Here is a 26,620-nt window from a genome sequence, read left to right as displayed (position 1 = left end):
GTCACGAGGCCCCTCCCCAGAGCTCACACGGGACGGCCAGGCCTCCCCCGGCTCCACAGGATGTCCCACACCTTCCCCTGGAGGGGCCCCAACTCTCCTCTCCCAGACTCCAAGCCGGGGTTTCGCTTCAGTCATTCTCAGCTCTATTTTTGCCCAAAGGTGACAAGAAACAAAGAACCTTCAAAGCAGGACAATTAAGTGGCCTGACTGCACACCTCTGCAGGGCCAGGGACCATGGGTGACCTGTAGATGGGAGCAGGGACAGGGAAGGGGGTCCAGGAACTTCTGGAGGGTTTCTCTCTAGATCCAGGAGTCAAGCACCCTCCCCCGTCTATGACTTCAGGGGGAGGCAACATTCAGCCTCATCCTCACCTGGCCAAGAAGGGCCAAAGCTCACTCCTCCCGGCCAAGGAACGGCATGTGCAGAGAGCAGCAAGCTCTGACCGGGCGGGTGCACCTAGGGAAGAATTCAGGGCAGCCACAGGGTCAGGAGTGTGGTGAAGAGAACCAGGAAGTGAGGCTGGAGACAATCTGAAAAGGCTCCTATGCGATGCTAAGGGGTTGGGATTTTATCCTCTGGGAAGGAGCCGGGTGGGAAGGTGCTAGACTGGTGAGCGACTGCATCAGATCCTCCAGGAGGGCTCACGGAGTCCTGGTCCTGCCTATCGATTGGGCATCACCCGGGGGCTTGTTAGAAACGCCAAAGTAGAGACCCTGCCCGAACCTGCAGGATCAAAGCTGGCACTCTCAGCAGATGCCCCCATGATGAACACGTCTAGGTGACCCTCCGAGTTACAGCTGGGGCAGAGAGAGGGTGACGAGTCTGACCTCTGCAACTGCCTTTTTAGATCACGCTTCTGCCCTCCTCATGCTCAGTTCTGCTGTCTCCTTGCAGCCTCCCTGCTCCGTGATTCTCACAGTGGCCCTCGTGCTAGAACAATGCAACCCCCAAAACATGCCTCTTCTTCATACCCCCTCACCAACCAACCACAGGGCATTTCCAAGCTCCCACGTGCTCAGGGCTCAGCTGGGTGTTATGGGAAAGGGAGAGGCACTCACTGGCTAAGAGTCAGTCCCCAAGCAGGACTGGGCTGCACAGGAGCTCTGCAAATGTACAGAGGCCAGGGTCAAGCCCAGGTTTTCCAGCCAAGGGCCCTGGCGTTTGGGCATCTCTGGTAAGGCATATGGGCTGGGGTGTCACATAGACCTGGGTTTAGAGCTCAGCCCAGCTTGTGACCAGGCCGTGAGCTTAGCAAAGCTATTTACCCTCTCCAGAATCTAAGGGGGGGAGGCTGGGAAGGTCTTCTCACCATAAAAGTGGATAAAAATAGTTGAGACCTCGGCAGGGGGGCTGAAGCTTAAATGGGACATGGTTCGTCAAGTGCTTAAGGACAGTGTCTGGCACCCTAAAAATGGCAGCCTTTGTTATTGTTCTTTATGCCTCTAAGGAGTTTAGAGTCTGGCAGAGAAGAAATGACAACAGGTACAAACCCTAAACAGGTAAACACCATAATACAAGAGATAAGAAGAGCTCAGGGTTGTGGCCTGAGCAAACAGTGTTTGGGTTCTGGAGCCGGGGGGCGGGGGTGCTCACCCAGGGCAGTGCTATAATCGGGCACGGGGGCTTCCTGGAGGTGGGGGTAACTTGAGCTGAGGCGTGAGCCCAGAGCTTGGCTGCAGAATGCTGAGGGTCTCACTGGCTACGGCAAATGGGAATGGCTAGTGTGAGCGGTGCCCCAGCATGGGGATCTTAAAGGCAGTTTGGATCTTGAAGGCAGTGTGGAAAGAAAATGTCCTCCCCCCTCTCCGCTGCCAACCAAAATTTCTGGGCAAAGGAAAGGTAGACGGAAGTAGCTTTAGTGCAGTTACAGCCAACTGGATGAGACTGGCCACATGGGCCTGGCTGGGATGGCAGCCGACCAGCCACCCGGGGTCCCCAGGCAAGAAACAGCCCTTCGTCAAACGTTCAGGCCATCCTTCCTTTCCAGGGAGAGGGGACAGAACAAGTCCCTGCTCTGGTTCTCCAAAGGTTCTACACCCAAAGATGGCATGCGTGCCCATTGACCCGCCCAGGTCAGGAGCTGCCACAGAGCCTGCAAAATGACTGCAGACCCAATTCACGGCTGGGGGGCACACCAGATGGGCTCTCATTAACCCTCTCAATCATGCACTGTAAAATTAACAACGAAGGCTTTCTGCTCCATTAACACCGAAGCAGGCTCTTGGTGGGGGGCAGGACAGGGATGGGGGGGGGCATGGGTTTTTGTCTAGACAGAGGAACTCATAAAGGCCAGATGCCTGGGCTTCTGCCTCTCAGGAAGGGGGTGGGCAGAGGAGACCCGGTGTGTCCCCTGTGGTGAAGTCCCCAGCACAGGCCGATCGCAATGGCCACTTTCTCTTTTCATCTCAACCTTTCACGGGTTTACTGTGAGAATTCCCTGGGATGGTGAATGTGAGGACACCAGCTCAGGTGTGGTACACACCAGGTGTCCCATCAGTTGCCTCGTTACTTTTATCTTCATGGGGAAACGGAAGGGTCTGACTTGGTTCAGGGTTCACAATCAGTCCCCTAGAAGAGGGAATAAAAGACCCCGGAGTCCTGCTCCCCAAATCGTGGTCCCTAGGGCATCGGCAGCAGCACTGACATCACCTGGGGGCTTGCAAGAATACAGAAGCTCGGTCTCATCCCAGTCCTGAATGAGAAGTGGCACCTTAACAAGAGCCCCAGGCCACTGAAATGCACAACAGAGTTTGAGACCCTGCTCTGGTATATTTGTTCCTAGGAGAAACCCACCTTCTCCCCTCCCCACCTCAGGAAATACGGGGCCCAGGACTCGGAGTGGATAGAAGCACAGGATGCCGATGCCACAGGGCCCTTTGATTAGCACCTGCTTGCTGGTCATGCTGCATTAAAGCACACGAGAGCCCATGCTGAAAAAATGACTACTTCTTGATTCCTTTCCACCCTTCCTGCTACTGTTTGGTACCAGCATGTCTTTAACATCCTCTATCCTCTGTTTCCCTCCCTTTAAACAGAGACACAGGAGGCTCAGACTCAGATCTTTCCAAGGGCAACAGTGTAGATCAAGAATTAATAACACTGTTGAGTTTGTAGTGCATTTAAATGTAAGGTAACTTTTTATTTATTGCAAGTGATACAGCTTTTCCATTAGTTTCCTTTCTAAATTGCTATATTTAAAAGAATGAATCAAACTGAAGAAAAACAGTTGAGTCCATAATAACAGAAGTGTGTGAATCTGAAAAAAAATCACGACAGTGGTATATAAATTATGGCAGTTTGGTAAATTATTATTCCTTACAGTTCATAAGAGCCCTTTGAGGTCACCTCGTCCACTATTTTTTCATCTTGTAGGTCAGGAAATCGATGTAGAGGGTCATGAGCAGCACTTCTTGGGTTTGTTTTTAATGGAGTGGGAGGGAATGGGAGAGCCCAGAGGGCATACAATTATGAGTGCTCTGCAAATGTGATAAAACAGTAAGTACTATCCCATAAACTTGTGTTTCAGTTTGTGTGTGTCCTGGCTCACAATGTAAATTGTCTATATTTTGTACGGGTTGTAGCCCAAAGAGTTTGCAAGTCACCTGTCTAGTCCAATCTCCCTTTGGTAGGGGACCCTGGCCTCTGCTAACTCAATTGCAAGGGGTGGGGGAGTTAACTCCTTCCAGGCCCCCCCGGAGCAAGCGTCCCTTCGTGCTACACCCACCACAGCTCTCTGGCTTCCCTCTCATGACAGGACTGACAACAGTCGTCCTTGCCACAAGTTATTATGCGGATGCTCCCCAGCCCTGCGGAGGTGCCCTGCAGAGGCGAAGAGAGACTCGGGCACCTGCCTCTGTGTTCCCCACCTGCACAGAAAGAACTGTGGAAAGGCACTAGCACATTTCTGGAGGGACAGGATGCCCCCCACCAAGGTCTGCTCTCCGGGCCCTCTCAACCCTCCCAGGCTTGCTTGGGCAGCCCCGTTTCACTGGTCTTCCTGGAAAGATGTGATGGAGGGTGGGGAACACAGAGGCTGGGGGAAGGGCAGGAAAGGCAGGAGAAAGCTCTGGGTGGGGGAGGGGACAGAGTTCACCACAGGGTGGCCCTTGAAGGATGGACTTGTCAAGGCCGAGCCTCTGGTCTGGCTGCATCCTGGGAACACGGGGAGGGAGGGAGCAAGCCGGGCAGCAGGAGGGAGAAGGCTGGAACAGGAGGTTCGAGGGCTGCGAGGAAGAGGTCAGGAGCACCTAAGGCCCTAGGGGCAGCTGGAAGCTCACATCTGTCCCCCTACAAACAGGTAGGCGAGTGAGGAGGAAGGTCGATGGGTCCCTCCACCCCATCAAGCAGGAGTTCCTAAAAAAGGCCGCAGACCCAGAGAAGGAAGTAAGCTGCCAGTGACGTTTTAAGCAGCAAAGGGAAAGGAGGAGAAGAGAGTTGCTGGGCCCCCTCCCCTCCCTTCGTGTTCCCACCTTAACCTTCCCCACTCAGGGCAGGCTCTCACCGCTTTGTCATATCGCAAACTCTCCACACACAAACCCTGTGTGCAAGGTGCCCTCCCAGCTGCCCTAGCCTTTCTGGCTCCCGCCAAAGGGGGGGCCGCTGAGGAGGAAGGTCCCAGGCACAGGCCTCCCCAGAGGCCTGAACCCTCGGCAGGGGACTCTGGGTCTACACCAGAGCCACCCCATCATTAACATGCTATGCGTGGGTGAGTTCAAATGCAGAAGCTGGATCTGTGGCCCAACTGGCCCTGGCCTCGGCAAAGGACTTTGGTGCGCAGTGGCCTGATTTAAGCCCAGAGTTCTCTTTATTTTCCTTTGGAAACTGTGGAGGTGAGATCAGAGCCAGCACGTCTGGGCTCTGCCAAGTCCCTCTCCCTCCAGCGCCACTTACTTGTCCCTTGCTCGGCTCCGCTCTGGGAACTGGGCATTAGCTGTACCCTCCTGTCCCTACCCCCAAAGTCTGTTTTCTCTCCTCCTCTTTATTCATGTTGGGGTTAACTAAGAGGCCTCTTGACAATAATCCAGGGATGAGGTAACTCTGGGCTATGGGCTCCAAGTACCCATGGGAGAGCTCCTTGAAGTCATCCTTAGGAAGAGGCAGCCAGCTGGGGAGCACTCCCAGGACGCCCAGAGACTGAGAGCTGCCCGAAGACCATGGGGGCAGCCAGGACAGTCTCCACAGCTGTCATTCTGGTTAGAGAGATGGACATACCCATCTACCTCCGTGAAATATCAGCTGCCGTGAAAGTGAGTTGAGAGTCAGGCCAACCCTGTGCTCGATTCTTGGCTTGTACTCTAGCTCGAGGGCCTTGAATTACTCGCTTAAATTTCCCGAGTCCCAGGTTCCTCTCCATAAAATAGAGATGAGTCCTTCCTGCCTCGTAAGGCAGGGGCTGTTGAGGATCGGTGATAACACACAGGAAGTGCCTAGGATTGCGCTGACACACAGTAAGTCCTCAGCACTGCTGGCTGAGAGCACTGGAAGCTGAATGGGTTATGTATAGCGTCAGAGCCGGCTGAGATCTGACCCAGCTCAAACTGGGACACCTTGGACAATAACTTCATCCATCAGGGCCTCCCTTTCCTCATCCATAAAACGGGGGGATGATAAAATGCACCTCACTGAGTTGTTGGTATAATGTAAGGAAGCACCTAGCACAGCATCTGGCACATAGTAGGACTGATTACATGTTGTTTTATTCCATTCCTCCTAGACCAAATGGAAAAATCTAATTTCCACGCACTTGGGAGGACTAGGGAGCTTTCTTTTCTTTGGGTCCAGTGGTTGCGAGAAACCCAAGGATGAGGTCTGCATGTACCCCAGACACACTTCCCTAAGAAGTCCCCACAGCATCACATAGAACACACTGCCACCCGACCCCAAACCTCTCAGAAAGGGATCTTGCTCATAAAACTGTACCTTCAAGGGAGAGATTCACTCAAAATGATGGCCTATAGGTTGTAAGCCCAGGGTAACTTGCAGCTGCTCAGGGTGACCACAAATGAGCAAATCAATTGCGCTGCTGTGGGGAGGAGCCCTCCTCCAGCTAGGGAAGTAACCAGGCTTAATTATACAACAGCTTTGGTCTCCATCATCTTGATCCATTAAACCCTTGCTGCTGGCCAGGAGGCGATGCCCAGGAGGAAGGGGTTAGCCCGGTACACTAGCAGGATCAGCTCTTCAATCCCATGAAGGTAATTATGGCCACATCCTTCCCTAAACAGCCCTGAGTAAAGCCACAGATCCCTAGCCAATTTGGGGCTTTTCTAGGCAGTACCAGCCCCAATGACAGCCCAGGAAGGCCAATAGCTATGCTGCCCAGAGTGACAAGGACTCTGAGCTCCACAGACATTGGTTCACCCGAGGCCTCCCAGCTGCCCAACCCCTTCTGGAGACATTGCTGACCTTGGACAAAATGCCTGAGCATGTCTGCTACGTCCACCTGTGGCCTAAAGAGACAGGAAGGCATCAAGGGTGAGGGGAGAGGAACGCGGGGAACAGCATCTGACCGATTAGGTCACCACAGAGCCCACCCCCACGGGCCCCATCTCCCGAAGACCAAGCTACTAACCCAGGGGTAGAAAACTAAGCGAAAGGACCAAGTGAGGTCTGAACCTTGGAAATGAGAACTGGCTGTCCCACCTGCAGTCAGGCATGGTACCGGCTGCCCCCCCCCGAAGGGCTCTTTGCCAGAGGTTTGGGCAGGGGACAGGCATGAGCATCTATGCCCAACTCACACGGGGGGGTGCATCTTATAGTCCGCCTGTCGTCCTGATTTCTTTCTTCTTCCCAATTGACAGGATCAGGTTCTCCCCAAGCTTCAGGGACAAGCAGAATACTCCCACTGCCATTCAGGGGTATCCATGCTCCATCAGGACACACACTGCCCAAAGCAATGCAAGCTAAGGCAGACCAAGGCCACAGGTCAAGAAAATCAGCCTCTTCTATCCAGCCCTGGAGACAGGTAAGCCTGAAAGACTCTCCCCCACCTGTGCTCAGGGCCGAGACCCTGTAGGGAGAATGTGGTGGGTTCTCCATGCCTCAGAGATCCCCTCAGCCCACCGCAGCCAGGGGCCCAGCACAGGCAGACAACGTGGACATGACAGGCAGCTGTCCTGAAGTTGCCTAACTCCTGCTTCGCTCCAAACGGCTCAAGCTGAGCCAAACAGCTGCAGCCCCAACACTGGAGGCAAAGGCTTCCAATCACAAGCCCTAGCAATGCGTGGGACTCCCTTGGGGGGTCTCCGACTCCACTACCGAGCTACTACAATTACCAAATCCACAAAGCCGGAAACTATGAATGGGCCAGCGAATGGGTTTCTGGTGAAGTAAGGAGTTAAAGGAGCCAAGAACATGGAAGTTTTCCTTTCCCTCTCATACTCACACGATCCCAAATTACTGAGGACTTATTACGGCGGGAGGCACCGGGCGAGGTACCACGTAAGAACCTGGTCCAACACTCTGTTCCTGCCAGTCCTCTTGCACCCCTCCCAGCCCCTTCCAGACTGCTCTGCAAGCCTTTCTTGGAGGCCTGTTCAGCGATGACGGCCGTGATAAGCTGGACAGCCGAGTAGTTCAACAGCGCTCCTTGTCTTCAAAGCACTCGGTAAACATTAGCCAATGAATTCCCACGGCACCCACGTGAGGCTTCATAGTCTCACGTCACAGAGGGATGTGCACAAGGAAGGTACCAGAATCGCTCCCGGACTCAGAGACCAGTCCAAGTCTTCCATCCTGCACACAAGATCGAGGCAGAATGGATTTTTCTATCTCTCCAACTTCTGCCCACCTAATTCTTCACAAAACTGCCTGTCATGTCTTCCCTTTTCCAAAGAACAGCAGCAGCAGTAATCACAAGAACAAAAAATGATGTTTCTGAGCTGGAGACTTAATTCTTCTGCCAGCCCCACCTCTGAGACTCCAGCAGCCATGTCAATTATGGGCTGGTGTTGACAAGCAGGAATAAATGACTGGGGCTTAGTCACAGGACCAGAGAGCATCCATCTACAGGCACTCACTGGCACATCAGGGCGGTCTGATGCAGCCTGGGCGAGAGAGCTGCCCTGATCAAACCCACACGGAAGGTCAGGCCAGTGACTTGGTCCTTGCTGTGGCTAATGTAGGAATCAGATGGGAAACTGAGGCAGGTTCATGATCATCAGGAATAGGGTTTGTATCCTCACAGCCCCTTCTTGGACAGAGCACTGAGTAAGGGGCATAAAAATATCACTGGAGAATGAAATCCACTGAAGCATTGCTTGTGGTAACAGAAGCAGGTTCTAACAACAACAGATGATCATGTTCTGTCTTCTATGAGGTCCAAACAACCACCAGCTTTTGCTGGGCTCTCTAGAGTTGGCATCTTTGAGGCCAGAGCTAAATTGCTTGGGACAAAAAAGAGACTGGAACAGCAAAGGAAGAGACCTTAAATGTAGCCCTCAGCTCTCTTTTAAATAAATCCTGAACATAAAGTGAAAGATTTTCATCTCTACTCAGAGGGATAGAGAATGTTTCAGAGCATCCTCTATTTCTGTTACTGCATAGAATTTAATTCCATCCAACCCAACCCCGTAGTCTAGAAGAAAACCAGGAGAAAGTGGCAAATGTTTAGTGGCTGAGAGAAACACACAGAGAAGATAAAATGAAGAACATAGGCAGAGAACACATGCGGAGAGAGAACCACAGGAGCTCCAGGGAAAGAATCGAGGCAAGGCAACAGGGGCAAAGGTGACTTTATTACATTAACATGGGAAAATGCGTAGTCCAGACACAGGAAACGGGATGGCTGGAACCCTGCTCCACCACACTAGCTTACAGGGACAGAGACCCTGCTCCAATCAGTCCCAGAGCATACGGGCAGCTGGGAGCCAACCCATCTCCTTAAGTCAGACAAATCGCCATCACTGCAGCCCCTCAGGACTTCTACTATGGGGAGAGAGGGGGTCTCTGTCTTCCCTTAGTAAACGGCCGTGCATCTGCAATGGAAGTGCGCATAGATGCTAAAGCCAGAAAGAATGAGCTGACAACTCCAAAGGCAAGAAGTGTGTGAGCAGAGGTGCTGGTTAGCAGTCTGGAATCTTAGGCATAGAGAATCACTAGCCTCAGGGAAAGGAGACAGAGCCTCAAGCACCCTGCCCTGGTTCCAGGACCAGCCCCCAGTTCCTCCAAGAGACACATAGTCTGGGCTCAGAGTCACTTAACTTGCTGGACCATTTTGGGGAGACCTCTGTGACAGAGAACCAAAGAGACAGATGTCCCCCCTTCCACGACATCCCAAGGCCTTGAATAAACTTAGACATATCCCGGTGCCACTCAGAGCCTTCCTCACCATCCTAGGGTAAGATCTGAATCCCAGCTCTGTCACTTATCTGTCACGTGACTTGGGGTAATGATTTGAGCTTATTGAGCCTCTTTCTATGAAAGGGAGATAAACTACCTATCTTGCTGAGTTGTGAGGTTGGCAAAGGCTGCATGGAAAGTGCCCAGCACAGTGCCTGGCATATGGGAGGTCCTCAGGAGATGCTCTTATCACTGCCACCATGAGTAGTGCTTAGGAGGAGCCTCTATCACTGGATCATTGTATCCCTAAGAAGTACACTGGCTACCCTGTGCCCTGGGTACATCCCCTTTACAATTCCTGATGGATTTGGCTTTTGTGGAGACCTGCTACCCCAGGACTGTGAGCCTTGTAAGCAAACAGCTTTCTGAGAGGCAGAGGAACTTCCTCTGGGAGTCACAAAACCATGCTGCCAGGCAAATGACAGCTCGGGTATTTGTTTTAATTTAGGCTCTTGTCTAGAGGAAACTTCATGGCTAACAGCCCAAACATGACTGCACAGCACCTCCCCAGGAAGCCTCATTCTACAGCTTATTGGAAAGCCCTTTGGAAGAAGGAGGCAAGGGCTCCTCACATTGCCGCCAAGACAGTGTCCCCCCTTCCCCTCCATCCAGGCTGCACCAGGAGCCCAGAGGCCAGGGCAGTAGACAGCTCAGATGCCAGCCTGCTTGAGTCAGGGCTGATTAACAGGCACCCCCAAAGAAGCCCTCAGTCTAATCCCCTTTTCCAGTCCCACCTTCCTCTGGTGAGAAAATTTCAAGCAGCCTCAGGCAATTTTGCTTCTCTACTCCAGGTGGGAGGTGGGGGTGGAGGTGGGGGGAGGGAGTAGGAAAACTTAGAAATGATCAGATGATCAGGTAAGGGAGTCTTCTGCAAGGCAACGGAGGGAAAGCCAAAGACAGGTTTCCCTAGGATTCTATGCTTTGGGGAATAGGGAAAGCAGTACTGGCTTTCTCTAAGAGCCAGAAATATTCAGGAACATAAGCTGCATGTGAATATGAGGCATTGTTATGACTGTTATTTGTAAGGGCGCAGCGAAGAGGAGGCACTAATCCTTCCTTGAGATCAGGAGCTGATTTGCAGCCAGGCTGTGAACAGATGTGCGACCCTATTCACGCAGACACACGTGCACACACAAGCCACACAGCGGCCATGGGCCCTGACCTTCACCCAATGATGTTGGCCTCTGCAGGGGAAGGAGCAGATGGAGTGGCTGGGCTTGGCAGGGGACTGACAACCAGGGGATCCAGCTTTGCCCCTTTGATGTTGAAAAACCAAAGCAGAATGAATCATCACAAGGAGAGCTCTTGGGGGAGGAAAGGAAGGAAAAGGGGATGGAGGCGGAGGTGGAGGCAAGAGAGGAAGGAGAAGAAGGTCCGGGGAATGATGGGGACTCAAGGGGATACAGAGGTCAGAGGCTGCGTACTGAGTACAGAGGAAGCTCCAGGGCAAGACCCTGGGGTTCAAGGCATCACTTTGTCCACTCCCCTCACCATAGGACTGTTACCCAGGAATTCAAGGCGGGTTAACCCTTAAAAATGTCCTTGTTCCATGGCATCTGGTGTCCAGAACCAGAACCTGGCTCCACCTTCCTGCCCCAACCCCTGCCCCTGCCTCAGGACTCTGGGCTAGGAGACCTGGCCAAAGAGAGTGAAGCGTCCCACTGAAGTGATCAGGGGAGGGTGAAACCACTCACTACCTTCTTCAGGGGCCAGCAGGACCCTCTTCCTACACCACTGAAAGCGTTGGGGGAGGCGTCTCAAGGGAGCAATACAGTGCTTTAGCCATCTAGGTAAGGTGCAGTGGGAGTGGGGCGTGGGGGCGCTCGGGGTGGACCCGAGACCCCAGAAGGTACGAGTGATCAATTACACATCCCCATCGGCAGTGCAAGAGCAATCACATGATCGCAGCAGATTTAGGAGCGAGGAGGTGGAGACGCTGAGGATTGCTTTTTTTTTTTTTCTTTTTTTCTTTTTGGGTGGGAAGGAGAGTGAGGGTGGGGGCGATGATGAGGCTGCCAGGAGGACTGCTGAGCTGGGGGTTTTCGAGTCCTTCATCCAAATGTTCCCCAAGGAGATCTGCACCTACAGCCTCCCTTACCACCGGACCCCACCCGGAAACACACCGGCCTCGGGATGTCCCTGAGGTGGTAAACTCAGGGACCAAGGACTTCAGCAAAATGGCCTTTCTGCTTCAGCGCGGGCAGAAGGAGCAGCCAGTTGGGGAGTGGAGGCTGCACCCTACAAGGGCTCTCCCCTCTTCCGCAAGGTTGGGGAGTGCTCGGTTACACAACAGGTGGGAGAGGGGTGACACAGCTCTCCCGGCTCCGTCGGTTCACTGCCCCTCCTCCCGCTTGAAGTCTGCTCTGGGGACCCCATCCGCGACCGATCGCGGGGCCCCACGCCGCTCCCCCGCCTCTCAGCCCGCCGGGTACCTAGGCGGCCGTGCCCGCAGCCCAGAGCCCACAGCCCGCGCGGGGCTCCCCAGACAAGCGGCATCGTGGGCCCCGGGTCTGTCAGGGCGCCGCGCGGGGCACGGGGGCCCGTTCCCGCCCAGCCTCCCCGGCCCGAGCGCACACGTACTGCTGTAGAGGGTGTCGATCCAGGAGAGGCGCGGCAGGCCCCGGTGGCTGAGCGGCTCCATGTCCGCGGCTCCGCGCGGTAGCGGCGGTGGCTCGGTCAGATCGGAAACCAGACCCTCATCGCATAACAAAGGAGGGAGGGCGCGGGCGGCAGGCTGCGGGCGGCCGGGCGGGACGGCCAGCCCCGGAGGCCGAAGTTGCCGAGCGCAGGGTGGAGGCGGGGGAGGCAGGGAAACAGGTAGCAGGGAGGAGCGAGCCGGAGCTGCCCGGGAGGAGGAGAGGGAGGGCGAGGGCCGGCGAGCGGCCCCGGGAGCCCTTCCGGCCCCTGCGGCCGCGGCGAGCCCCGCTGCGGATCCCGGAGCGGCGGCCCAGCAGCCGGCCGCCAACTAGCAACTTCCCCGGGGCTGCGCGGCGCCCAGGGGCGGGGGGCGGGGGCCGCAACCAATCGGCGCCAGGCTCCCGCGCCCCCTCCCCCCGCCGCAGCACGCCTCCAGACCCGGGGGGCGGGGGTGCGGAGCAGCCCGGGTCCCCACCGGTGCCGGGGCGAGAGGGTCTTCACCCGTAACCGAGGAGTGGTTCGCGGGGGTCTCTGGGCTGCGGCAGAGGCCCAGGCTCCTCTTCCTCCCCTCGCTGGGCTCGGCCAAATTCTGGTAGCCCGCAGACTAGGTGCTGCGGGGAGACCTATGAGCCCGCAGGGGTGACATCACCTGCCACCCCGAGATCTCTAAGCGCAGTTTCAGGGGCCAGTGCGGCTGCCAGGCCCCTCCCCTAGGCAAGCCTGGGTTGCGGCGCTGACCGGGTTAACGTCCTGCCCCGCCGCGGGAAGCCTTGGCGGCCCTAGGACTCTTTGCTTCCAACCTTGACAGTGCTTCATCTATTTAGACATCCTTGACCTAAAAGCTGGGCGGTTCCTGCCCTCCACACCAGGGGGCGGCGGCCGGCCGGAGAAAGGCCAGAGGCTGGGGATCAACGAGGGGCTGTGAAAGACAAACTGGGTCACTGGAGAGGCTCCAGGGTCTCCAATGGGTCCCCTCCAGGAGCCTTCTCTGGGGATCCCAACCTCAGTACAGGAGGCACACGGTGCACGCGTAATCACTTACAAGTTGAGGGAAGCCTGGGGTCAAGACGCCTGAGAATAGATCTTTAGCAACAAAATTCCTTTTAAGACACGTCCACCACCACCCCCACCCCCGCCCCCGCCAAAAGCTGTGAAGGAGCTGGGGGTAGAGAGCTTTATGCCCGTCCCCTGGGTGCTGGTTTTAAGGAACCCAAGGCAACTTTTGCTGCAGATTTGGTCCAGCAGGCATCCTGGGGCTAAAGGACTCTGGAGAAGGGACTGGGGGAGGGTCAGGCTCGGGTGATCCAGGGCCAGGGTGCTGAAGCTTCTTTCCCGAACCCAAGGGAAGGGAGGCAATGGGCCCACTAGGGAACCCTGCCCAGGGCCATTTGCACAGCTTCTACCTAGGACAATGAGGTTTCTGATAATGTGGCAGACTCTCTGTACCCCCCACCCCCACGCAGCTTTAAGGGCAAAGACTTCATGGGACCTAGCTCTACAGACAGGCCTGCAGGGTGAAGCTCACTCTGGCGTTTGTAGGGGGCAGTGTTGTCGACATCCCCAGAGCATCTGCAGGGGCTGGGGGCGGACGGGGCAGGGGTGGGGGTGGGTCATCATTCCAAACAACCACATATCTAGCTCTTCTTTAAATTAAAAAAGAAAAGAGTTGACATACAATATTATATTAGTTTCAGATCTCATTCTTAAGTGAAGAAGCACAGCCCTCCCCCACGATGCTGAAAGGAAGCCTGCGCCCAGCCCTTGCAGCTGCTTAGGTAGAGGCCTCCAGAGCTGCCCAAGGGGAGATGGTGGCCAGCAGCTCACAGCAGGACCGGTGAACCCCTGGGAGGTACAGTGTGAAAAGCCTCCACAGGTGGCTGCAGTGGGTGTTTTTCAACCTTGAGGTGACACTGACCCCTCCCAGCATCCACTCAGCTCTCACCCACCCCAGCCTTCCAGGCTCCAGCTCCAGCTCTGGCTCTTGTGGGCCTCCCTGCTCAACTGTCACCCTCCCACCATCTCTGACTTGCACACAAGACTGGGAGGACCAAGCAAGCAGGCACCTGGAGCTTGGCAGAGAGTGGGGCGTGCATCTCCAATGAGATGCTCCAGAAATAGAGCCAAGACGGGAGAGAAAGCAAATGGGCTCCGGGAGGAACCAGAGAGGACAATGAGGTGGAGGAGGCACAGGGCCTCCCTCCTTCCCACATGGAAGGCACAGAACCCAGAAGAAAGGCGCAAGCAGGCACCCAGCCCCAGGAAGCAGCAGCGCTGCCCTTTTCCCAACCACCACCACCAGGGCAGCCTGGGCCCTCTCGGCACACTGCCCGATGGCCACATCTGGGCACTGGCATCTGAGGAGGCCAAGGATGTATGTTTCTGCGTGAGTCACATACATTTGCATACATTTTACATTTTTATCTGCAAAGGCTTGAACAAGCTATTTTCAGCATTTTTCAAGCTAAAATGTTACAGTTGCTCTCGTTAGCATTGCCACAGTTTGCTTTTTTCTACATTCTATCCAATTCTGTCCTGGACCTACCCCTCCAGAACACAATATAGGGGAGAAGAGAGAGGGGTCTTGGAAGCAAATAAGGAGGAACACTTCTAATAATTAACAAAGGATGCCTGCAGCGGATCTGGCTTGGATCTGACTGCTTTGTTTACACAACAACCTCACTGCTGTCTCAGTTCCCTCCATTTTCCAGAAGAGCAAACTGAGGCAGTGAATGGCCCATCCAGACAGTAAGTGGAGGGCTGGGACTTGAACCCTGGCAGTCTACTCATGCTCTTAAATGCCACGCATGCTGCCTCCACTGTCAGGGTTGAAAGCTGGGTGGCAAAGGTCCCTGGAAATCTCTGTTGGTCCATGGGTTAGAGACGACCTTCCAGCCTTCCAGCCCTCTGCCATCTCTATAAAACTATCTATCTCCATAAAACTATCTCACACATATGTGTGCCAGGAAAAGGCAGTTACTTTAAGATCCCTCGATGCTTACATGGGAGGGGGGGACTTCCAGCAGATGTTAACACCACATGGCTTGACTCTTCTAACCGTGGCTATAGAGACAAGTGTGTGGCAGCACCAGGGTGATATAAGACTGGGATGGAAGCCTGCAGATTCCTGGCCCTGAGGGTGGAGTGGAGGTGGGGGAGACCCAGGACCACATCCTAGGAAGGAAGGAGTTAACGAGCCACACACATCTGCCTTGTGCCAAAGGGTGACGTGCTCGGCCAGCAACCCCCTTCTGTAGAACGGCAGGGGGCCCTGCCCATGGACAGGCCACCCTGATTCACCTGCCCATGCACCCCAAGGCACTGAATCAGCAGCCGTTACACCTCATCCACTAACCATTTGCCAACTCGTCCTTTGGGTGAGCACTCACCAACCACTCCAGCCCTGCCTCTGGCCGATGCACTCAGGCTGTCCTCAGCTCCCCACCTCCCAGAGCAACTGGCCTGCCCCTGCCTCGCCAGTAGATTTCAGGGGGATTTAAGGACTGGTTGCTGGGAGCACGGGGCTGATGATGAGGGGCCAAGTGGGAAGAAGATATACCTTGCTCTGAAGATCAGCAGTCTTGCCCTTAACTCCCAGGGGTAGGCTACTCGCTGCCTCTCCAACAGCCAACTCTTGCTTCTACTAGCCCCCTGGCCAGCATGGGAAAAGGGGGACCATGCTTAGAACTAAAACTGGGTATTTCTACTTTTCTTCCCTCTTGCTGTTAGCAACCCAACTCCACTGTGCACAACAGGAAGGGTCCCTGCAGGGGTCCCTGCTGATGAAGAGAATGTCCATTCACCTTGCCCACTCTGAGGTGAGCGGGCGCACCAGTGTACACAGGCTGGATGTACAGGTGGTCAGGGGTGGGGTGGGGGTGGGCTCTGCATTCAAATTAAAAAACAACAGCAGGAGTTCCTGTCATGGCTCAGCAGAAATGAATCTGACTAGCATCCATGAGGACACAGGTTTGATCCCTGGCCTCGCTCAGTGGGTTAAGGATCTGGTGTTGCTGTGAGCTGTGGTGTAAGTCACAGATGAGGCTCGGATCCCATATTGCTGTGGCTGTGGTGTAGGCCAGCAGCTGTGGCTCCAATTAGACCCCTAGCCTGGGAACCTCCATATGCTGTGGATGCAGCCCAAAAAAGACAAAAGACCAAAAAAAAAAAAAAAAAAAAAAAAAAAAAAAAAAAACCATAAAAATAAAAAACAACAGCAAAAAACAGAGTCTGATAGCCCAAAACCCTTCTGCACCCTCCCTGTCAGATCGGGTCCTTAAAAGCCGGGGCTGCGTCTTTCTTTACCGCCTCAGTCCAGTGGATGAATGAGGTGCAGGTAGCCCTCCAAGCCGGCCGTAACCACACGGAGCCCCTGCACCAGTTTTCTGCCAAAGCCCAGCAGATTGGCATTCAATAATACATGTTGAATAAATAGAACTAACGACAGCTAACTGTGATTGAGTGCTTCTCAAGTGCCAGTCACTGCTCTATGTGCTTTACATAGCCTGTCTCCCTTAAGCCTCAAAATAAGCCCATGAGAGAGGCCCTGCTGTCCTCCCCAGTCCATGGAAGCAGGAAGGTTGTCTATTGGCCAGTTAGCAGGCGGTAATGCCTGGAAACAAACAGAGATTCTGAATCCAGACTCCACATGTGTAATCTCTGGATTGAGCTGCGACGAGTGAATAAACGAACAAACAGAAGGAAGTTAAACTCAAGGAGGGAGAAATGAGAGCTACAGGAGGGATGTAATTCCAGACCCCCTCCCCCCCCACCGAGCCACCAATGGTTGAGTGAAAAGAGAACTGGTTCCCAAAGAAAACCACCTCAGCTACAACAGGTCAGATGATCCTGGAGACAAACTAGATACAATCAATCCAATACCAATTTCCTGAACTCCAGTCCCCACCAAACCCCACTGCTTCTACGCTCTGGGCCAGTCTCGAGCCTCTAGGCTCAGTTTTCACATCTGGAGGTGGGCACCCAGGCGGCGCAGGCAGAGAAAGTCCAGGATTCCTATCTGTGCAAGCAGACCCCAGGATGGCCTGTCCCCACTCCTTGCTTCATTTCCTCTACCTCAGTGCAGTGAAGCAGCACTTACTCTTCTAAGATCCCCCCTCATCCCTAGGGCTCGGGAAGAAGAAAATTCCCCAGGCTTCTCCTGGGTCACCTCTGTGTGGGAAGATTTGACCTAACAGTTCTGTCCTTTGCCCTTTGGCTCCCCATCTCCTCCCAGCCTCCCCGCTTTCCCAGCGGACAGTGAGTGCTGCAGGCAGCAAAGGTTCAAGAGAGCCTGCCCCACTGGGCATTTCTCTTCCAAAGTTTGTGGCAGCTGGAGTCATGGGAAAGATGGAAGAGTCATGGCAAGATGTGAACCAGAGAATTACATTCACCTCTTTGTGGCCTCCCTCGACACCATGGCCGGGAGAAGCATGGTGACATCCAGGTGCCTGAAGTGGTGACGCTCCCCACACACACCCACACATTTCTTGGGGGCTGTACCGAAGGCCCACCCACCACCAGGGCCACAGTGAATCCAGCATCCGGGAATAGTAGCTGCCGTGAAGTACGCTATGCAAGCTGCAATTTCAGGAGGGGCTCAGGCCAAGCTCCAGCTAATGTCACCCTCACCAGACCTGGCTCAGGTTGCACCACCCAGGGGTCAGCAGGAGAGGTTCTCGAGAGAGGACAGCGGGCTTGACAATAGGGCCTGGAGACCCGTCCTCATTTACTTACCGCAGCTTCGCCTTCAGCATGTGGAAAGAGGTGAGCAGAAGAGACGGAGGGGTTCTCCGAGTCCCCAGAACCCAGAGACAAAGTTCAATGGCTCCAATCTTATCAGCTCAGAGTGAAGCAGAGGCATGTCCAACAGGGGCCAAGCTCACAGGCTGGCCCTCTGTCCTCCCGTGCTCACCATCCCCCTGAAGCCGGCTGGGCTTCTTGCTCTATCAGCCAGAGTTCTGCAGATGCCTCCCAGCCCCGCACTACTCTGACTGCTCTGCCGGAGCTCTGACGCCAGGCTGGCCTTGTCCCTGTCAGGCCGAGGAGTGGCCGGAGGGGCTGAGGACAGGCTGTCAAGGAGACAGGCTCCAAGAGGTGGAGGCTCAACAACATTCAAGCAGCGAGGACAGAGGAGCATCGGAACCTAGCTGATCGTGGTTGTCATCCGTGGAGTCTCGCGTTGGGGTTACATTCAAGTTTGCGGTGTGTGGCCCTGTCTCTTTAAGAACCAGGCCTCTTCAAGACGAGTTCCTTCTGCAACCACTCCTGCCACCAGCGGTCCTGCGGCAGACAACGGGGCTCCGGAGCGCCATCTGGTGGCCCAATAGAGCAGCACCTCAGCCACCAGACAAGATCCTGTCATCCTGGCCCACAGTCCAGCCAGGAGGCCTGGAAATGCCTGCACTAAAATCTCAGCTACACCCACCGGACTATGCACCAGGTGGTTGGGTTATGTTGTGAGCAATGAGCCTAGAGAAGTCAGGAAAAACTCCATTTGGGATCAGGAGACAGCAGGAGCTCCCATGAGTGGCCTGGGAAGAATAACCATCCCACTGGACAAAAGTTCCCCTAACATATTATGAAATGGGAAGGGGAACGAACCCAGTCTCCCTGCTGTCCATCTGCAGGACAAAAAGCACAGCTGTGTATATCCTGTCCCCATAAACATTGGAACACTGGTTCTCAATTAGAGGAGAAATAGTTGGCACTGTCCCACCAGGAAATAACTGAAAATATGTAAGATCGTTTTAAAGTCAGAGATGTTAAAATGTCCTGCAACATGCAGAACTGTCCCGTAGAATGTCTGTCCTCAAATGCCAACAGTGCTAAGAGTGATACTTGGTTAAGAGGGACAGAGGCTGGTACCTCAGCAAGCTTATACCCCATGCTCTTTTTTTCCCCATCATACTGCCTTTAGTGTCCTCCCTAAATTTTACCTTTTTAATCTGAGAGGTCGAGAGAGGGAGTGGTCTGGCCCAGGCCACCTTCCAAGAGATGCCAGTGCCCTGGCTGCCCCTCCCCCAAAGCCAGGCACACCCCTGCCCCCAGCATGCCCTGGGTCACCATAACCCTTGGATGGAAAAGGCAGACAGGCTGGCAGCCTAACTCAGACTGTTAGGAACCAGCAGATGGACTCTGAGAAGAGATCACAGGAGACGGGCCACTCCTTCCCCCAAGGGACCACCCTGCCTTCCTTCCCACATGGATGACTCAACCCAGCTCTGTTCTCTGTCTCCGAACTGTCCCGTGACACCCATCTCCTACGTAAGTAAGGCACTTCCAGGTCCTGGTCATGAAATCTGATGCGTCCTAATTTCCCCTTCCCCAGGCTCACTGGGCCCTGGGCTGGTCAGCTCAGTCTCACGAACACAGTCTGGTGCCAGTGGCTGACGTGAGAAGTCAACACATGTGACAGGTGTTCTAATGAAAGCAGAGTGGGAAAAAATGAAACGCCGTCTGCAGTGGTCAGTGGAAGACGCACAGTGGTCACCTTTGAGCGGGGTCTGCTGGTTGGAGAAGTCGCAGGCTCATGAGGCTGACGTCGCAGCTAGGATGATCAACCCGAGGAAGAACTTTCCCGGCATCACACGGCAGCTGGAGAACACTTCCCATTGCTGCCAGAGCAAAGACCCACATCCTTTCAGGGGCACACAGGCCCGTGGCCTGGCCCTTCGCCTCCTTCCAGTTTCACCGGGCACATTCGCCTCCTGGCTCTCTCTTGCTTTTTCAGAACTTTTGGACAGTATGACACCTCTGGCTAAAATGCGCCACCCGCCTCCGCCTGGATACCTCCTACTCTTCCCTCCAGTCTTAAGCTTCACTTCTGCTCGGGAGCTTCCCCTCCCCACCGGACCAGGGAGGCCTGCCCTTGAGATTGCTCAGTGCTCTTATAAAGTACCCAACACCTGTCCCTCTGCTACACTGAAGGCTCCAAGAAGGTGTGAACCACATCGCTCGAGCTGACCACTGGTACCTTGAAAGAGTGGTTTCAATGGATGAATAAGTGACCAAATATGTTCCTCGTCACAAAGAGCCTGGAGAGAAGAAGCACAGAAGCTTCAGCCAACCCAGCTCCACCAGCTGGAAAAGAACTGTCTGGGCTGGCTGGAATGTCATGCTGAGAATTCTGAGAACTCTCTGGAAAGATTCAGAAAACCAACAGGATCCTAGAGTCAGATCCAGGGCAGGAGAATTGCTATTGCAATTAATTCTCTGACTGCTCACACAAAATCCCAACTAAAAACTCCTCAAAGCCCAGGGCCCCCTTGCTAAGCAGCCAGCATTTGATGCTGTGCTCTTTTTTACCCAATCAGACTCCAACAATGGCAATGGGATAGAAACTGAAAAATGGTTCAGCCCACTAAGGGAACTTTGGTCTCAATTCTCAGAGTCCTTCTCCTGGGCCTATCCCAAATTTGCAATTAAATTGGGTTTTCGGAGGAGAGAGGTAAACTGGAGCCCCCAAGAGGCAAAAGCGGTCCCTAGGTGCATGGCTGTCCTGCCTCTCCTCCTGCTAGGGCACAGACACCGGGAGTGTGAGACAGAAAAGGCCAGTTGCCTGCAGCAACGCTGAACTACTCTGTCCCAGGGCACTGCAGCCTGAAGCTGTCACTCACCAGCTCCCAGCGATAACTCTGATGCCCCTCTAACCAGACAGATGGGAAATTCTGCTTTCAGTTCAGGGATGGGAGAAGTAGGATGGAAACTGATTCTGGGCACACTATCCTCCCAAGGACCTAGCTTAGGAAGTTCTGCAGGCTGCCTGACAGATAGACAGACAGACAGACAGGGCTTGGGCAGACTCTCTGTGGCTGCTGCTTACACTTGGCCATGGTGGCCACTGGGTAGGCCTAAGAGCCCTGGAGGGCACTATGCCAGATGCACCTGTTTTGCTGGGCATCTTTAACTAGGGAAGAAGGTTTTTCAATTTCCCTTCACCAAAGAGACACATATAATGGCCAATTATTAGTCCAGGTCTGATGTGCTGGGCCCTGGGTCTGTGATAGTCCAGAAAAATCACCCTAAGCCACTGGGGTCAGTAACCCAGATGTTAGTCCTCTAAACTACCCACCAACTTCTTATCTGTTGCTTAGTAAAGATGTTCTAGTTAATACAGTCTGTGTACAAAATTCTCTTCCCTGAAATGAAGGGGTCTGCTGGGAGGAGGGAGTGGTGTTCAACCAAGGGGAGAGGAATAGCAATAAAAGCGACAGCTTCAGGAGTTCCCATTGTGCCTCAGCCTGTCATGAACCAGACATAATATCTGTGAGGATGCAGTTCAATCCCTGGCCTCGCTCAGTGGGTTAAGGATGTGATGTTGCTGTGAGCTACAGCATGGGTTACAGATGTGGCTCAGATCTAGCGTGGCTGTGGCTGTGGTGTAGGCCAGCAGCTGTAGCTCCAATTAGACCCCTAGCCTGGGAACCACCATATGCCGCAGGAGTGGCCGTGGGAAAAAAAAAAAAAAAAAAGGACAGCTACACTTCTATTGTGCTTACCATACCTGGGCTGATCTGAGGGCTGTATCATTACATCACTGAATTATCACAGTAACCCCCAAGTGCCCCAAAGCCACGGTTTTGCCCTTCAGCGCTCCACTCCCTCTCCCCACCAGAAGGGAAAGAGCACTACACTGAGCACCCTCGGCATCCAGGCCCCGGCTCTTCCCCTAACCTGCTGTGTGACCTTGAGGACTCTCTTTCCCTCTCTGGGCCTCAATTTCCTCACCGTGACATGCAAGGATCAAGACTGTCCCATCTGTGATTCTTTGGAAGATAGGTGACCAGCAAATAGCTGACGGGGAGGGGAAAAACTTTCTTCTTTCCCACCCTTCAGTTGTCCAAGATTTCAGCAAGCTCCATGGTTTTTTTTTTTTTTTTTTTTTTTTTGGTCTTTTGTCTTTTTGTTGTTGTTGTTGTTGTTGTTGCTATTTCTTGGGCCGCTCCCTCGGCATATGGAGGTTCCCAGGCCAGGGGTTGAATCGGAGCTGTAGCCACCAGCCTACGCCAGAGCCACAGCAACGCGGGATCCGAGCCACGTCTGCAACCTACACCACAGCTCACGGCAACACCGGATTGTTAACCCACTGAGCAAGGGCAGGGACCGAACCCGCAACCTCATGGTTCCCAGTCGGATTCGTTAACCACTGCGCCACGACGGGAACTCCTCCATGGGTTTTGAAAGTTAGAAAAGTTCTTCATTACCTCATCGAAAATTCCCGGAACCCTACACAAGACTGGGTTCCTTTGCCCAGGATGCTTATGATAGTGGATTTGAGATACGCCCAGAAGTCACCAAGTGGCAAAGCAGCACCCAGTGTGTCCAGAAAGTGGTCTGGACAGTATATGGGGGGGGGGGTCACCACTTTGTACTGAATTGGTGACTCAACGCTTCTTGGAGGAACTGCCATTTGAACCAGGGCCTGGAAGGACATCTCATATTTCATTGGCATAAATGGTGGGGTGGGGAGGCAGAGCATTCTGGGGGGCGGGGGGAGAAGCATAAGTAATTTCACGGAGGCAAAGAGGGGGTGAGGAGGGGAACTAGAATGGATGACAGGGGAAAAGGTTCTTTTGGGACCTGGGAAAAGTGTCAACTGTGGTTAAAGTAGCAAGTGACCACAGCATGAGTCAGGGACACTACGGGCTTGTCTTCTTGTCTTAGGCCTGTCTTTATAAAGAACACTTTCTTTCTTTCTTTCTCTTTTTCTTTTTTCTTTTTTTTTTTTTTTTATGGCCTCACCTGCGGCCTATGGAATTTCCCGGGCCAGCGGTCATATCGGAGGAGGAGCTGCCAGCCTACACCACAGCCATGGGCAACACCAGATCCTTAACCCACTGAGTGAGGCCAGTGATCGAACCCGCATCCTCACAGATACAACATTGGGTCCTGAGCCAACTGAGCCACAATGAGAACGCCAAAGAAGTCTTTCTGGGACAACTCCTACCCTCTGCAAAGCCCACAGAAGTTCAGGATCACCTCCCACCTGTGAGTTTGTGGGCAGAGGCATCAAATCCTAAAAGCCCTTCAGTCAATGCATACTTGGCTTCACCAATGTTTACGATCTAGTCTCGAGGCTGAGATAGGATGTTCATGCTTACTTTTTTCTTTCCAGGTTTATTGAGATATAATCGATAAAATTGTGTAAGTTTAAGGTATACAGTATGGGAGCTTCCTGGTAGCCTAGAGCTTAAGGTTTCAGCATTGTCACTGCTGAGGCTTGGGTCTGACCCCTGGCCTGGGAACTTTCACATGCCACGGCGTGACCAAAAACACAGGTGTACGGTATGGTGATGACAGGATGTAAGCGTGCACTGCGAAATGGTTTCCACAATGGGGCTAGTTAACACATCTACTACCTCGCATAGTTACTTTCTGTGTGTGGTAAGATCATTTAACATCTACTCTCTGGAGTTCCTGTCATGGCTCAGCAGTTAACGAACCTGACTAGTATCCATGAGGACACGGGTTCGATCCCTGACCTTGCTCAGCGGGTTAAGGATCCAGTGTTTCAGTGAGCTGTGGTGTAGGTCACAGATGCAGCTCGGATCCCGCTTTGCTCTGGCTGTGGCGTAGGCCGGCGGCTACAGCTCCGATTTGACCCCTAGCCTGGGAAGCTCCATGTCCTGCCGGTATGGCCCTAAAAAAATAAATAAATAAGTACATAAATAATCTACTCTCTGAGAAAATTTAAAGTATTCAATAGAGTATTGTTAGCTAGAGTCACTATACTGTACATTAGGTCCTTGGGACTCATTCATCTTAGGACAGAAAGTTTGTAACCTCTGACCAACATCTCGCCATTTCTGTCACCTCCCAGCCCCTGCTCACCACCACTCCAGTCTCTGTTTTTATGTCACTCTAACCTTTAATACATGATGCTTCCATGTATTAAAGACACATCATTATCCCTACTTTACAGATGAGACTCGAAGTCACACCTCTCTAAGTGGTAGACCCAACTTCACACTCAGATCTAACTGGGTCCGGAGTCCAAGCTCTCAACAGCTATTATGGACTGAATATTTATTTATGTCCCCAGAAAGTCACAGGCTGAAGCCCTAATCCTCAATGTGAAGGTATTTGAAGGTGAGGTCTTTGGGAGGTAATTAGGTTTGGAATAGGTCATGAGAGTGGGGTTCCCATAAAGGGATTGGCTCCCTTATAAGAAGAGGAAGAGACAGAGCCCTCTCTCTGCCATGTGGACACACAGCAAGAAGACATCGACAGCAAGCCAGGAAGAGAGCCCTCACCAAGAACTTGGCCACGCTGGCACCTTGATCTTGGATGTCCCAGCTTCCAGAACTGTGAGAATTAAGTACCCACTGTTCAAGCCGCCCAGTCTATGGCATGTTGTTAGAGCAGCCTGAGCTAAGACAGTCACCACGTGACTGTGCCCATCCAGTCACGTGGTGCTGCAGAAGGCATCCTAGCCTCCGATACCGTAAGATAGCTTCGCTGGCAAGAAAGGGCATACCAGGCAGCTTTGGCACCTGACACTATCATGAATTTAAGAGAGGCGCTCTTAAAGCGACCCTCCTGGGGGAGGAGCAGGGCAAAGACGCTACGATGCGTTTTCACCCTCTTGCTCAACTGAAGTCTCACAAGCTCTTGGGTCTTTCAACTAATCCCTGGACATGAGGCCTGTCCCTGGAGTGTCCCTGGCGGTTACGGTGTTCTGCGAAGCAATAGGACAGTTACGTCTCTCAGAAAAGCAGCCTCCAGCCCTGCCCGGCTCAGGTGCAGCCAAGTATTGTAAGGAGCGCTTTAAGGAAAAGTGTCCCTTAGCCACCCTCTCAGGAGAATGCAGGAGAAGACTGAGGTATCTGCTGTACATCCTGCCTTATCCGAATTTTCATGTCTCTACTACCCTAGCCCCCCAAAAGACCAGAACACTCAGAACTTTCTCAAAAATTCTTTGTTCTCGAAAGAGAGCTAGAGGCCTTGGGGGAAGAAAACACTGCAGGAGAGGGATGAGATTCACTTTCCTAAGGAAAGACTCTGCACTTCTGAGAAACCTTCCTATAGAACCTCAAAAGGCAGAGGCTCTGAGGGATTTTGGTTCCCCTGTGAAGCCACCCGGGGAAAAGCACTTCCCAGTGCTGAGGGGCCACTCATCTCTGAGCCTGCCTGGTCCAGGCTCAGCTGAGAACTGGAGGGACACTTAGAATCACTCCTAGTGCAGAGCCACCAGGAAGAGGGCCTGATCCTGTGCTTTGGGTGGAGAGGGTGAGGGCTGGGCGCCAGGAGCCGCAGCGGCCCCAGCTTCCAGCTAAAAGATCTCCAAGGCCCGCCCCTGTGCACCCCGTCTGGGGTGGGCCCTGTGCCCAATGTCTAGTCTGACAGGTGGCAGACAGGAAGACGTTGCCTGCTGCCACCCCCCCAGACCGCCTGACCCCTCCTGAGCCTACGTTCGCTGACCTCCTTAGATCTTAGCCATGACGCGGATGACACACGGTTCTTCCCCCCACGCTCCCTCCCATGGCCCAGTGTCTTCTAGACAACTCCTTGCTCAACCCCTTACATGCCCCACAGAGTTATTTTCCAGGTTCCTATTTCTATCTGCTTATGCAAGCTTCTTTCCTCCAGGAAGCCACGTGCTCATTACACGACGGTGGCCACAGGCCACCCGCAGAGGGGGGAAGGATGCTAGGAAGGGTCCCCTTTCTGGACCCCCAGGGGGCCTGGGACCACTGGGAGAGACAGCGCAGCCAGAAAGAGATCTTGACTTGGTTCCAGTTTCCCCAGAGAGCAGTCTCTTTGGCAGGAGGCCCCTGTACACAGGCTAGAGGCCAGGCAGCCCGAAGCAGAAGAGAGCAGCAACCACCCAGATGGGCTAGAAAGGTCATGGTGGCTCTTCTTAGTACCAGCTGGACCTGGCTCCAGGCCTGCCCTGCCCCTCAGATCCTTGGCTCTTGGGGCAGATGCACTGTTGGAGCAAAGCTGCTAAGACAGGCCTAGCTGGCCAGGGTCTCCACTCAGGCGGTTAGTTCTTTGGGGGCTCTCAGGGAGGCTGAGCTGGTTTTTTTTTTTCCTCTGGAAGTAATAGGGCTGCTTTTGTAAAAAGAGACCCTATTTGCCTCCCACATGACTAACCACAGATGAGGAAGCAGCCACAGAGAAGCTCTGGCCCCAGGGCCACACATGGAGCTGCACACACGAGCAGCCACGCTTCCGTCCAGGCCCACGAGGAGCCCTAACTTCCTACAAGGCCACAGAGACCAGGAGCAGTACACGCGGCCAGCGCTTCTGCTGATTTCCAATGTGGCTGGAGGACCGAAAAGGAAGAGGTTCTGTCTTGTCAAGAACGTGATTGGAGCCATGAACAGGAGCTGACTTTCCCCCTGGCCTGCCTCATCTTGGTTCCCAAAGTGTCTGGTTCTGAGGACAAGGCACTCTCCCCCACGCAGACCCTCCTTCTTCTGAGGGAGCTGGGGAAGGTGTGGAAGCTTCCTTATCCTAGAAAACAAGTTCTCTTTGCCTCTGCAGGTAGCAGGGAAGAATGTAGAAACAGGAACCAGGCCTGCTGTGAAGAATACCCAAGCTGTGGCTCAGAAGCCACACTGCAATTAGCACCCTGTCACTTGCTCATTTGTATGCATTTCACATGTATCAGAGACCTCAAGGAAGGTGTGAAGCATATAGGCT

At 53.7% G+C, this 26,620-nt stretch overlaps 1 protein-coding gene across 3 annotated transcripts in view; it reads right to left on the bottom strand.

Annotated features, from left to right (window-relative positions):
- ABR (ABR activator of RhoGEF and GTPase) overlaps nucleotides 1-26,620 on the bottom strand; it is a 185,991-nt gene that overhangs the window by 127,017 nt on the left and 32,354 nt on the right. Inside the window, exon 1 of one of the 3 annotated variants that reach the window (NM_001435388.1) lies at nucleotides 17,708-18,248. Coding sequence is in view for 1 of the 2 variants with exons in the window: in NM_001435387.1 (NP_001422316.1) it covers nucleotides 11,921-11,981 (61 nt within the window). In the remaining variant the exon portion in view is untranslated. 3 annotated transcript variants of the gene reach the window in all.

Source organism: Sus scrofa, chromosome 12 (assembly GCF_054392235.1).
Source record: "Sus scrofa isolate SSC_HxYL_T2T_F1_AM1 chromosome 12, Sscrofa_HxYL_maternal_Yorkshire_Landrace_v2.0, whole genome shotgun sequence".
Lineage (NCBI taxonomy): Eukaryota > Metazoa > Chordata > Mammalia > Artiodactyla > Suidae > Sus > Sus scrofa.
The sequence above is the reverse complement of the archived record's forward strand: the minus strand, read 5'-3'. Positions and strand labels throughout refer to the sequence as shown.